The following is a 14077-nucleotide window of genomic DNA, read 5'->3' on the forward strand; positions in this document are numbered from 1 at the left end:
CCACAGGAGAGCCCCGGGACTCTCAGAAGGAAAAGGCTCATAAGCGGCTCTTATAAAAGTCCACAGGGAATTGTAGAGATGTCCTCAAAGTGCGATGAACACAAAACAATCTCAAAGTGGACAGCACTGTGGGTGCCTGAACAACAATTCCATCTTTAATAGTAGCCCCGCCTGATGTATTTTTAATATTTGTTCTGCTTTCTTGTTTTACCAAGTTGGAATGTAAATGAAAAGAAAAAATAAAATATTTTATTTAGAAACAAAATGAAAAACATGAAGTGTGGAAATAGATCATCAGTTAATATCCTTCCACCAGTGCCTCTGTGAATTACCAGTTCATCTCACTAAGCACCCGGCCGTATGCTTGACGGCGAACGAGACAGGCTCCCTGGCCTCCAGGAGCTGCCCCATGATTGCAGGACCTCTCCGCGCTCAGGACCTTCTCCTCAACACTGTAACAGAGGCCCCATCCAGCACAACAGCCAAGAGAAGAAAGAAACGGCATGAAAACAATTATTCACACACACAAAAACTGTGGAACCTACGAGGAAAACTGAACTAACAAGGGCACTTAGCCAAGTAACAAAGTCAGTATTAAAAAAGCAAAAGTATTTCTATAATCTAGCACTAAACAAAACATATTAGAAAATAAAATATTACAAATACCATTAACAAGAGACCAAAAACATCCCCTATCTTGGAATAAGTCTAATGAGTGGTCTGTGAGATTCCCGCGCTGAAATCTACAGAAGATGGCTGAGATACATTAAAGAAGACCTAAATGTAGGAGGGATCCTGGATTCTTCCCAGGGGGCTTGTTTTCTGCAGTGCTATGGTCGAAGCAATCCTGAACCTCTTTTAGGTCTATCCCAGGAGCAAGCAGCTGAGAAGCGTGCTAATGTTGCTGTGCGCCCAGGTTCTCCCACTGGAGGGAAGGACGCTGATGTAGAAGGCAGGAAGGCGAGAAGGACCCTACGGACCCTACGGAGACGGACTAGAATTGGAGGGATGTGTGAAGTCAGACGTGTGAAGTCTGTGTCTGTACTGTGTATATGCATGTCTAAGGGCACATGTATATGTATGTACACACACGTGCAGGTGTATGCATGTAGGTACGTGTGTAAGCACGTGTCTATGTGTGCATGCATGCAGACTTTTCCTAACCCTGTCTACAGAAAGTACCCAGAAGCAAAGGCTCTCCAATAACAATGAGCACACCTGCACCCAGTGTCTGAGCAAAAGCATGAAATGATCTAACCATGTGTGAAACAGATGTAGTGGCCAAGAATGGAAGCAGAGAAACCAATTAGATGGCTATTGTCTCCAGGCAAAATATATTGGCATTTGATTTCTTTTTAAAGTAGCTGAAGCAAATACGGCCAACCGTGAGCATTTGCTAAATGTGAATGGTGGATGTACAAGGGCTTATTATTCCCTGTAACATTTCATATGCTTGAAATATTCCATAATTTAATTTTTAAATTCTGAACATGATTTGTGGGCTATCTCCTAGTAGTAACTTATTTTATTCTTTGTTCTTCCTCATTTTTTATAAAAAGCACATATTACTTTTCAGCCAGATGTAAATGAAAGCTTCTTTTTAAGACTAAAAATATGTATAAGAAAGAATAGCAAGCATATGATACTTTAAGCACTTTGGGGGAAATTCTCTAAACAACTATTATTCCTGGTTTAGGCCAAGAGACAGAAAGTCACTAAAGGGCCTGACCAAGAGCTAAACCCTAAGGTTGGCACATTCTTGTGCAACCGGAGGAGGAGGGAACACTCATCCTTACAGGTCATTCTTGGAGTGACCTCAGGGTGGTAAGCTTAATATTCAGCTGAATTTCTAAGAGCTCCAACAGATTTGGGAAAACCATGTCTCACGCCGGAGGCCTAAACATCATCTTCAATAACTCCTAGTCTGCCTCTGAGCTCCCACTCACCCTGTGTCCTCAGTGGGGCCTCCCCTAACTCTCCACGCAGCTCCTGCAGCCCCTCATGCACCCCACCACGACTCTGACCAAGGTCACGGCAGAGGCCAGGCCTGACGCGTGGCACGGGCCCTCAGCAGGACACCTGTACGGACAGCCCACCTCCCACCCTGAAAATGAGTCATAAAACCCCAAAGGAAGGCATCGCCCAGCTCAGCACCATCCTTCACACAATGCTGAAAATTTACAAAGTGGTTCTATACAATAGTAAGCATAGAGAAGACTTGAGGACTGGAATCCACCGATGGCGGAGGGCTCCGCTCTGGAAACACTAGGTCTAGCTTGGTGAGCCGTGTGAATCTCCTTCCCGCCCACTGCAGAATTAGGGGAGCAGTTCCAATGGACAGCGCTGCAAAAGGTGAGCCTCTAACGCCGTACACAAACACAGAAACAGAACATCAGATTTCAAACCCAAGGGAAACTTCGCATTAGCAGTGCAGCCGTTTATTCTCTTACGAATAAAGAGCTCGCTCTTCCCTTAGGCCTTGATCATCTTATCATCTTGTAGCAGTGCAGTAACAGTGATATTGAGTGGTGGGCTCAATACAGGGTTTGTAACCTTGCTAATCTCATGTAAATTTCAATATAATTATTTCAAATCTTATATGCAATCAACTAAGCTCTGTGTATGTTCAAATCCGAGATATCTCTGTTCATTGACTCACACGTCTCACTGCGTACCATGCACTAAAGACATGGGAATGTCAAGATGTAGTCTTCACTCACAAGAAGATTATAATCTTTGGCAAAACAAATATTAAAAACAGACATAGGGTTTCCCTGGTGGCGCAGTGGTTGAGAGTCCGCCTGCCGATGCAGGAGACACGGGTTCATGCTCCGGTCCGGGGAGATCCCACATGCTGCGGAGCGGCTGGGCCCGTGAGCCATGGCCGCTGAGCCTGCGCGTCCAGAGCCTGTGCTCCGCAACGGGAGAGGCCACAACAGTGAAAAAAACAGACATAGATTGTAGGCAGTATGCCTGAAATATTAAGTAAAAAACTTATTTTAATGGTAAGTTGATGTCTAGCCCAAAAGGGTCAAATGATTCATGATACATACCATGTTTTCAACTCGGAGTTCAAACGGCATTGGGTTATATACCATCAGCTGAACTTCACACACATCTCCTTGAACCCACTGGAAATCTAGAAATACATACACACAGAAGAGTCCACGTTTTAGCTGGTGTTTCTGCACGTTTCACATGGTTTCAGATTACTCCCTGGCAATTTATTTTTCCACTGAAGCAGTGGGCACTGCGATCATCCTGAGATACACAGTTTAAAGCTATTTTACTGCTACCTTTCTGCAATGCAAAGCACATCATCCCTGCCACTTGGATGCCTTGTGACTGATGCTTCCCTCCCTCAGTGCCAAGCGCAGCTGCACGAAACTGGAATCAATCCAGACAGCACTATTCTTGGTGTAGAGCCATACGTCACACAGACCTTTGCGGGCCCAGAGGCTGTTACTTAGGAAGGTGGCACTGTAGTCAATTTTAAGTGGCACATAGCGTGGTTTCCCTTTCCCCTCCCTAAGTTTGTGAGAGAAGACAGTGGCTTCTCCTCCCTGTCCACTCCCAGGTCAGCTGCAGTCCAACATCTACGGGAGGCAGAATTCTGAGATAACCCCCGAGACTCCCGGCCCCTGGTGTACATGCTGTGTCATCCTCTACCCCTGAGTGTGGAAATGACGATAGGCTATGTTATATAACAAAGGGGAAGGGGGCTTCCATATGTGATGAAGGCCCCCAAGCAGTAGGCTTTGACTTAATCAATGGGAGATTATCCTAGGAGAGCCTGGCCTACTCAGGTGAGCCCTTGGAAGGGAACATACCCATCCTGAATGAAAAGATTCAAAGCATGAGAGGAGGATGCACGGAGGAGGCCATGTGGCCAGGACCCAAGAACGGCTGCTATGAGCTGAAAGTGGTCCAGCTGACAGCCAGCAAGAGAACAGAGATGTCAGTCCTACAACCACAAGGAATGGATGAAGAACCTGAGGGAGACTGGAAACAGATCCTTCCCAGTTGAGCCTCCAGATGAGAACACAGCCCCACCTGACACCTGGATTTCAGCCTACAAGACTCTGAGCAGAGGACCTAGCTAACACATGCTGGACTCATGACAGTAACAGTGAGAAAATAAACTTGTGTTCTTTAAGCCACTAAATTGGTGGCCATCTGTTACACACAAAAGAAAAGTAATACGGTCCCCATCCCCACTCCACTGCCCTCTCCTCCCCTTAAGAGTCTCCATTAGGCAAACTGGAAGGGGCTTCAGAACCAAGTAACACGTGTTGGGCAGGAGGTACTGTCCAGCCCTTGGAAGCCTGTCTCTTACTCTTCATAATGACCTGGTGAGGTAGATATTACAATCCCACTGTTACAAGGCAGGTACTCAAGGTCCAAAGAGGTTAATAAATGTGCTGGGAATCAGACAGCCAGTAAGTGGGGCAGCAGGGATTCAAGCCCAGGTCTTTGAACTCAGAGAAGTATCTAGACTGGACAGTGGTGGTTAAAGGGTTTTTTCTACAGTAGACACTAAGATTTACTGATTAGAATTCTTCAGCTTTCACAGGCTTTCATAAAGACACCATTTTTCCCAAACACTTCACCCCAGGTCCCCTGCACAGAGACTAAGACAGGTTGCACCAAACCTATGGCATCCTGAAATTGCATGCAGTGAAGAAGGAGCCCACCAGGTGAGTTAGTTTTCAAAATGCTTGCACAAGCAGGTACCCATTTGAGCCTCTTGACAATACAGTGAAGCAGTCAGCAGAGCACGTATCACCCCCATTCACCAACAAGGAACACTGAACCGTCCACCATCGATGGCCCTAATGAATGAGGCAGCCGAGTCCAATCTCCGTGTGCCTGGCCCCAAAGCCTCTGCTGCTCCCAGGCTGCTGCTCTCCCCCCGTTGGCTCCAGAAACCCACCTCTCTTCACCCAGCCTCAGGCTGAGAACCTCTGCGGGAGGGAGGGGTCACAGAAGTCCTTCTGCAGAGACACGGTGCTCCCACCCCCATCTTCAGCGGCATCACTGAGCCCATCACTGCCTCAGCGGCCAGCACCCCAGCCCTTCCTCACTGCCAATGAAAATGTCATTTGTTTTAACAGCTTGCTATGCCTGATAACGAAGGAACTGTTTGTCTTCTCTACCACGGTCAAATAACCATCATTTCAAAATTCATTTTCCTGGGGTTCTGAAAGGAATCGTTTATACTTGCACAGTCCTAGTCACTAAAGGTAAACCTAAGATAAATCCCTGATTACAGGAATAGTTATTTGTCTGAGAGGAGATCATCTCCTTCCTAAGCCTTAGTGTGTCAAAGCACACGGTGGGGGCTTCCCTGGTGGCGCAGTGGTTGCGAGTCCGCCTGCCGATGCAGGGGACACAGATTCATGCCCCGGTCCAGGAAGATCCCACATGCCGCGGAGCGGCTGGGCCCGTGAGCCATGGCTGCTGAGCCTGTGCGTCCAGAGCCTGTGCTCCGCAACGGGAGAGGCCAAAGCAGCGAGAGGCCCGCATATTGCAAAAAAAAAACCAAAAAACAAAAAGAAGCACACGGTGGGGCCCCTTCCTCGATATTTTGTCCCAGAAACCACAGGAAGGAACAGCATCGAAGGCTATGAAACACCCTCTGTATCGGGCCCTCTGCACACTGTATTGCACAGCCCCCATGTGTGTTCTTAGCCGTGGACAAACAACATCTTTCGGTGGCTTCTGTTGACAAGCTCCTCTCTTTCCACCACACTGGCTGGACCCATCTGGCGGGTGACGCTCCTGATTCCTCACGGCGTCCCCAGCACCTTGGACAGTGCACACAGCGCTGCTCACAGCCTTCTGAGAAAGGCTGCTGGATGCTTCAGAACATTATCTCACTTGACCCTCAGAAGAATCCTCCTCGTGAGCTTCTGGCGCCCGGTCTCTGTAGACGGCACAACTGCAGCCCAGGGAGGCCCGGTGGCAGCCCAAGGCCATCTGACAGCTCCGGCCTGGCCAGGCCACCAAGTCTCCTCCGGGGCAGCTGTCGAGCCGGGCGAGAAGCCCAGCTCCACCACCAAGTCCTGGCACAAATTAGGCTCAGGACATGTACAGCCATCACCTCGGCGTGGAGTCTAACTCGGACGACAGAGATGCTAGCAACACACAGATGGAAAGACTGATAAATTATTCCAAGATAGCGTGGAAAATGGTCGTCTCAGGAACTGCCTCAAGGGTTTCTTCTTCTCCAATATTCTGTGCCCCTTGCTGTGATAACTCCCCCAATTATAAGGTTCATTTATAGAGATTGGGATTCTAGGTTAAAGACGTGCGATTCTTCAAACCTCCAGGCAGGTTCTCGCTGATGAGTCTGTTGCTAAAAAGATATTAGAAGCCACAGAATATAAATTACATGTTCGTACCCATGGGTCTTCAACAAACAACATGCATCTTGGCTGAAGTTTCTGTTATATCCCCAGAAGTCTTGCATCATCCACTGGATTTGTCCTCAGCCCAGATGAACAGGTGCTTCTTTCTCACTGTTATGAGGAGCCATATTTAAAGGAAAAGGTCCCTGGGCTTTGAGTCACAAACCATGGACATAGCCTGAGCTCTGTCCTTACTAGCTACCTGACCTAGGGCAGGAATTTACAATCACTCGGTTGTAATGTTCTCATCTGTAAGTTGGGAACACAACACTTGCAGCATCACACGGTCATGAGAATCGCTGGATAAGGTGGAAGCCCTCTGCAGCAGATGCAGGGTGTTCTTTTCATAAAAGGAAGCCTCAGCAGTTTCTGAAGATCAGAGAGGAAGAAAATCAAGAGGAAAGGCCAGCTGCATGGGCAGTGACCCTGCAGCCACACTGTGCCAGGCTCGGGGCCACATTCTGCTTAACGCTGTCCCTGTCTCCAATTTCCTCATAATTTTTGAACAAGGGGGCCCCACAAATCATGCAGCTGGTCCTGGGAAGGAGTCTCACTCTTCCAGTCCCCCAAATCGTCTCTGGAAGTTTCTCTAAACAAAATGGGTGAAAGTTTCCTAAAATGTCCTTTAGGGGAGAAAGCTTATCATCAACCCTAACGAGATCCAAAAAGACCAGCCAGAGACTCCTAGGAGGTCCAAGAGACAAGTCTCATTAACTCTGTAATGACAGGTCCAGGTCCACCCAGGGGAAAAGGGGCCCAGAAAGTGACCTGCCCACCATCAAGAAACAGTGAGACTCGGACTGGAACAAGCCCCAGCCCCCCACACCTCCAAAGAGATCAAAGGAGGCACCCGCACTGGCAGACGCGCACTGCTCGCCAACATGCGCTGGAGCAGCCCGGGACCCGGCCTCCCTGCTCAACCACGATGTCCCCCCGGCCCCCCTGCTCCCAGACTCCCCAGCATGCTCTCCAGAGCAGAGAAACAGTAGGGAGGCTGCGGCTGTCTTTCAAAATCGACAGACTGAAATGAGAATGTCAAAGCAGGTCAGTGCTTTGTGACCACCTAGAGGGGTGGGATAGGGAGCGTGGGAGGGAGGGAGACGCAAGAGGGAAGAGATATGGGAACATATGTATATGTATAACTGATTCACTTTGTTATAAAGCAGAAACTAACGCACCATTGTAAAGCAATTATACTCCAATAAAGATGTAAAAAAAAAAAAAAGACTTGCCTTCACACAACAGAGTGCCTGCGGGGGACGGGCCTGCCCCCCTGACAACCAGGAAACAGTTGCAGCTGGTCACTCGTTCTTTTTCACGGACATTTACTGCTCGCCCTTTGCTGGACCATGGAGAGGGGGCCACAGCCCCTGCCACTGCCACCACCGCAGCCCAGGCTGCCACAGCTGTGGTCACCCTGCACCACCACCACCGCCACCACCCAGGGGACCCCCAGGAGTGGAATGGCCCCTGCCCTCCTGCACCTTCACCCCCACCGGGGAGACCCTCATGGCAGCCGGCTGGCAGGGAAGTCAGGGAAACGTTCAGCCCAAGCAGCACAGGGGGAATGGCGGGTAGGGGTCAGAGGACTAAGAGGCAGTACCTGACCTCCAATATACATCTGTGTACACTGATTTGTTTCACCCTTACAATGCCTGATAAGTGATAGGGGCAGCCACGCCTACGTGACGGATGTGAGAACAAAAGAGCAAAATCATTTCCCAGGATGCAAATGGAAAACGTTCAAACAATATCTGTCGTTTTAAATATATTTAGTTACTACCTGTCACTTGCCTCTAACTTCTACGTACACCTCACGACAGCAAGGACCACGCCTGCACCTCTCACCGTTAGAACCCACAGGGCTGGGCTGCCACATGCCTCACACACAGGGAAACTCGGGGAGTTCACTGATGGATGAGAGAAGGAACCAATGAACCAATGAAGGACTGAACCAAGAGACACGCACGTGCGCACGCACGCACATCGAGGCTGTAGCGTGCTATATGCTTAGGGCTTCTGCTTTCAGAAATGTACCAGAATTTACAATCAGATGCTATTTTTTAAGGGCATCACCCCATATTTCTTCCTTTATTTTCTTGTTTTAACTAGAGCCCTCCGAGCCACACCTTAGAAGCCCACCTGCTCGTCTGGGCCAGCTCTGCTTCCTGAGCCCCCGGGAGGCCTTCCTAAGTCTCAGCTCATCCCATACATATGATCTCCCCAAACTCAACAGGTGAGTCCCAGGTGCTGCTGGCGGCGGACCTAGTTTCAGAGCGGTAGGATATTCAACTTCCCGGGTATTACACTGCCTTGCTGTCGAAGCTGACCTGGAGGATGCGGGAGGTGGGCAGCTGTGTGTTATCATTGACTGAGGCCCATGCCAGGCGTGCTGCACACATTAGGGAAAGCTGGAGGGCCCTGGTTAGAACAGCACACTTGATCTGAAAAATTGGGAGTTTCTCATTTCTCTGAGTTTGCTTCTTCATCTGGAAAAGGGAGGTAAAAATTACTTCCTCCAAAACTACTAGGAAAACTAACTGAGCTAAAATGTGACAGCATTATACAAAGCACAACTTGAATCAAAGAAATGGTGAGCATTACCAGAAAGCACAGGGTCGCTTTAGCACTCCTGCCCTCACTATGCCCTCTGTCCTAGGGAACAGCTTAGAAACACTCATTTTTCAAGGTGTTCAGGGGTTTAATACTTGTGAATGAGGTTTTTTATGAGATCTTCATAGACTCCAAGAAACTCTCCTGCTGGCGTGAGTGTAAGGAATCCCCACCGAGGCTACGGGCTGTGCGTCGTGCCTGGCCTTGAGCTCCACGGTACGGGGCAAAGGCTCTGCTGTGCAGCCAGTTACCCACCCGGAATCTCAGCTTCCTTGTCTGTAAAATGGGGTCACACCATCCACCCCACTCCTTCATTCACTCCACACTGTTCTAGCAGGGGGAGACGGGGAGGACAGGAACATAAACAGAGGGACGCATCTAGGTGCTGTGAAGGGCAACCGGCAGTGAGGGGAGAGTGGGGAGAAGTGGCCCATGAGGTGCGGGTCAGAGGCAGCCTCTCTGAGCGGGGCCCGCAGAGTGAGCGAGGTGGGCAGGGGGTGAGCTCTAGGCAGAGGCGCAGCGAGCCCTGAGACTGGAACGAGACAGCACGTCCAAAGAACAGAAAGCAGCCGTGTGGCTGGAGCCGAGGGCCACGAGTGGAAAGGTGGGAGGTGAGCGGGAAAGGCAGAAAGAGCGTGGCTGGCGCTGTCAGGAGAGCCCGCCGCCCGGCTACGGGGCGTGACAGGACACGTGCATCCTGGGAAGAAGGGCCTCATGAGGTCAGGACGCCTTCGCCTACATCAGGGCTAAGAAGTTAAAGGAGGAAAAAGGACAGAAGGAGAAGCGAGCGCTGACTTGCAAAAGCTTCGCACGACTTCTACCGAAACCCCAACCAGTGACGGGCCTCTCAGTCCTTTAACTCTGTCACTGCGACTTGCAGGCACCACGATCTCAAAATGCGAGGGGCCCGAGGAGGGGAAAGCTGGCCAGGAATGAGGCCTGCAGCACGGCCAGGCTTTGGGAAGGACACGGAGGGAGCCCTGGGGTCCGCGGTGAGGAAGGAGAGGTGTGGCCGTGGGCTGGGACATGGCCGGGCAGCCGAGCACACAGAAGGGCACACTGGAGATTCTCAGGAACGCGTGTTCCACTCCCGGTCAACCCCAAGACCATCTCATCTCCCCTTGCTGAGTCACCAGGCATCTCGGAAGTGGCGATCGTTAGTGCGCTACAAAACAAGCGCTGTCAGCGTTCAAAGGGGAAAATGCTACGAGGTCCTTATGCCACAGTCAGTCCTGAACATAAGTCAACCTTTAATCTCCTTTGATGATTCCGAAGTTACTCCAGGCCTTGGGAAATCACCCTAATCTCCTAGTACCTCTCTTCTGTAGTTTACATAAGTCTCAGATAACAGAGGTCTTCTGGTTTCTAGAACTTCCACAAAAACTGCCTTTTACGAAATAGATATCAAAAAGTCAGGTCTATAGGCAATGGCCTGGCTAAGGCAGCAAACTGAATAAACCTGGATGAGGGTATATACACACGTGCACGAATGAACTGCAGTCAAGTCTCAAGCTTTAAAATCTAGACGAGCCACCAGGAGCTGGGCAGCAGAGCACAGCCAGCAAGCCAGCATGGGCGGCCTACCTATTTTCCTGTTCCGCTCCTCCCCACGGTTGTGTGCGATGATCGGTGAGTAGATGAAGGGGCTCTTGGTCGACACGCTCTGGCCCAGCAAGCTTTTCATTTTCTGTGGCCGGAGGCTGGCAGGAAGGTTCAACAGTTTCACATGCCTGTGGTTCCAAAGGGAACAAAAATACTTCAGCTGCCTGTTCGCTTGGGTTCAGCGTAAATACGACCAGGTATCGGATGTTAGAACGACAGTAAATCAAGCAGCAGATAAACTGAGGGGAGGAAAAGTACTCAATTTCACAGAACAAAGCGGAAGAAGGCTGCACACAACCGCTCCAGACCATCCCAGGGAGAGAAGACGTCCACGCCGGGCAGCAGCCACGCCCCTGGGCCACTGCACTGCGGCCAGAGGGGCCGCTGGAAACTGGTGACAGCAGGAGACAGTACACCCTTCAACCCCAGCACCTGTGACCTCCCTTGGGAGCAGCTGGGCAAGACAGGGCTCAGGGTCTGGAAAGCCCTGAGGCCTGAGGCTGAAGGGACAGGGTTGGGGAAGGGCTGGAAGGTGGGCGGGACCCTTACTGCTCCTCCCTCCCCATCTGCAGCCCCTTTGCAGGAGGTAAGGCCGGAGGGTGGCGAGGGGAAACAGCGCACGTCCCTCAAGGGAGACAAACCACTTGAAGCGGTGCGCTGGCCGCCAGCTCTCTCCCTTCCTCTGTAAGGCCGCAGGTGGACGTGGCCTGGATCACTGAGTAACCTCAGGGAGGCCAGCCACCCTGGAGAACTCACTGCCCAAATGGTATCAGACTCTGTGTGAGTGGGACTTAAATCTGGGTTGCAGTGAGGGCTAATTTTTCTGAGATTTTAGGGATAATTTCTCTGCCACAGCACAGGCTAACCTATAACTGACTATATCTATATCTACATCTATACCTATATCTATATCTATATCTATCTATCTATCTATCTATCTATATATATATATATATACCCTATAGAGACGCCTCACAGAATCCACAAAATCACGCCTTTCTCAGCTGAAGGACTCCCAGCCATCTAGGGCAACCCCACCCGGCACACAGGCAACCCCAACTCACTCAACCGTCACTGACAGCTCCCCGAGCCCGGCCCCGGGAGAGTGAGGGTCACGCGCGTGACTCCCACCTATGCCCACAACGATGCAAGGAAGCAGACGGTGCTTGCACACCAAAGCCCTTCAACAAGGGTTGTATCTTGCACACCTTCTCTGACTCTTCTTGTCGTTGCAGACCCCTCCGGCATGCTCTTCTCGTGCGGGATCAGAATCACTTTGTTTTCTATTTGTTGCAGTTCAGTTGTGAGCTTTCCAAGGACAGGGGTACCCAGGGCCCCATTTGCCTCTCCAGTACTGGTGCAATACTTCAATGCAGAGCTCTCGATAAATGTTGCATGAATAAACTCCCAAAAGCTGGATTTCAACCTCAGCTTCCAAATCTTCCAAAACCGTATATTTAAGGCTAAGCAGTTTATCCCTAACAGTTGCAAATCCCAGCCCTTTGTGCACATTCAAAAAATACCAGCTGCGCTGCACTGGGACGAGGGTGGGCAAGCCTTCACACTGGCCGAGATGCCACGTCTGATGTGCATCTAACACCCACCACATCCAACCCAGGGGGATTCGCCTGCTCCTGAGAAGCAGCTTCAACAGACACAGACCTGACTGCAGTCTGAAGGACCTACCAGCTGGGCAAGGGGCACAGATGGCTTCATCTCCCTGGACCTCAACCCTCTCACTTATGAAATAGGAAAAATAATCGGCACCTGATAATGCTCTGCAGAAGGAGGACACCTCCTTTCCCCGGTTCCATGTTTCCATGAGGAGGGACATCCTTAGGGTCGTGGTCCTAACCTCGCTCTTGCCCACCCTCACTCCTCCCAAGTGAGGTGGTGAATTTGGAAGGAGAACCAGCGTGTGCACCTCTCAGGCCCTGCCGAGAGCACGTATTCAGTCCTGCTCTCTGCACGGACGGAACAGAGCCTGTCTCACGAAAAAGCACACCGTCACCCGGCTCTGCCAGAGGCTGGGGCACAGGTGGACAGCCCTGAGCCACTGCCATCCACCTGAGACAGACGCTTCTTTCTGCTGATTCCAAACTCAGGCAGAGAAGGGGAGTGGTCTGAAGCAGAAACCTTCGTACCTTCGCAGGGTACTTTGAGGACTGAGTTAACATGCGTCAAGCACCTGTAATAGTGCCTGTCACCTAGCAGGTGCACAAAAGCCTTTCTCTTTCCTCCCTAAAACAACACTCGTTTACAGGCACAGAGAGCCAAGTCCCTGCGCAAAGGTCACAACACCGCACCGGGACAAAGAAGCGAAGTGTTGGTCCCAGTGATGTTAGAGCAGCCTGGGAACCTTAGACCAGCACCGTCCACTCGAGCCTTTAAGTTTACTCATCTGTAAAATGATACCATTTTCTTGCAACACAAATAGCATTCTACTCTGTGCCACCGTCGCCACCTAAAAATGAGATGTCATCTGTGATTCTAGGAATCATGTACACAAGCACAGAAATTCCAGATCACATAAAAGCTTACTAAAATATGCAGAGGAATTCTGAGGGCGTGGTCAGCCAGAAAAGTAACCCGACAAGCAGTCATGGCATTCATTTATAACTCAAAATCTAGCATCAAATGTCTGTTTATAAAATGTACCCAGAAAAACAATCATTCAAGGCACCTGACCTAGAGGAAATATAATTCATTTAGCATAAATTTCTGTGGAACTAATAATATTATATCTGGTTTATGAAGCTGCCAACAGTAAAGCAGAATTCCAGGGATGAAGTGTCCAAACCAAGGACTGTTTTTAGGGATTCCACTTGGAAACAGTTGACATTTTAAAATCTGACTTCTCAGTACACCGTGGCTAATTAGGACCATGCAAAGCAGTGGTGGAACGCTAATTAGGAAAGTGATATAAAACATATTGGTGGGAAGAATGACACAGGAAAAAACAGCTCACTTTTTCTTTCTTGGTTTTTAATTCCTCAAGCTTATTCACAGGGGAGACATATCTAAGAACCTCCCGGGGCTTCCCTGGTGGCGCAGTGGTTAAGAATCCACCTGCCAACACAGGGGACACGGGTTCGAGCCCTGGTCCGGGAAGATCCCACATGCCGTGGAGCAACTAAGCCCATGCGCCACAACTACTGAGCCTGTGCTCTAGAGCCCGCGAGCCACAACTACTGAGCCCACGCGCCACAACTACTGAAGCCCGCGCGCCTAGAGCCCACGCTCTGCAACAAGAGAAGCCACCGCAATGAGAAGCCCGCACACCACAACAAAGAGTAGCCCCTGCTCGCCACAACTAGAGAAAGCCCACGTGCAGTGACGAAGACCCAATGCAGCCAAAAATAAATAAAATAAAATAAAATAAATTTATTAAAAAAAAAAAAGAACCTCCTGGATATCTCTGTACAGATGGGCAATGGCCAAAACTGGCCACA

The 14077-nt window shown here is 50.0% G+C and overlaps 1 protein-coding gene across 4 annotated transcripts in view; it reads right to left on the reverse strand.

The window, feature by feature from the left end:
* The window catches only part of TRAPPC9 (trafficking protein particle complex subunit 9), a 509514-nt gene that overhangs the window by 378810 nt on the left and 116627 nt on the right, over positions 1-14077 (reverse strand). For all 4 annotated transcript variants that reach the window (XM_049700891.1, XM_004265298.4, XM_033419745.2 and 1 more), the window contains 2 exons: positions 10608-10753; positions 3054-3139 (listed from right to left, as the gene is read on the reverse strand). In XM_049700891.1, coding sequence (XP_049556848.1) covers positions 3054-3139; positions 10608-10753 — 232 coding nt within the window. The remainder of the gene's footprint in view (positions 1-3053; positions 3140-10607; positions 10754-14077) is intronic.

The sequence above is a fragment of the Orcinus orca genome, chromosome 17, assembly GCF_937001465.1.
Source record: "Orcinus orca chromosome 17, mOrcOrc1.1, whole genome shotgun sequence".
Lineage (NCBI taxonomy): Eukaryota > Metazoa > Chordata > Mammalia > Artiodactyla > Delphinidae > Orcinus > Orcinus orca.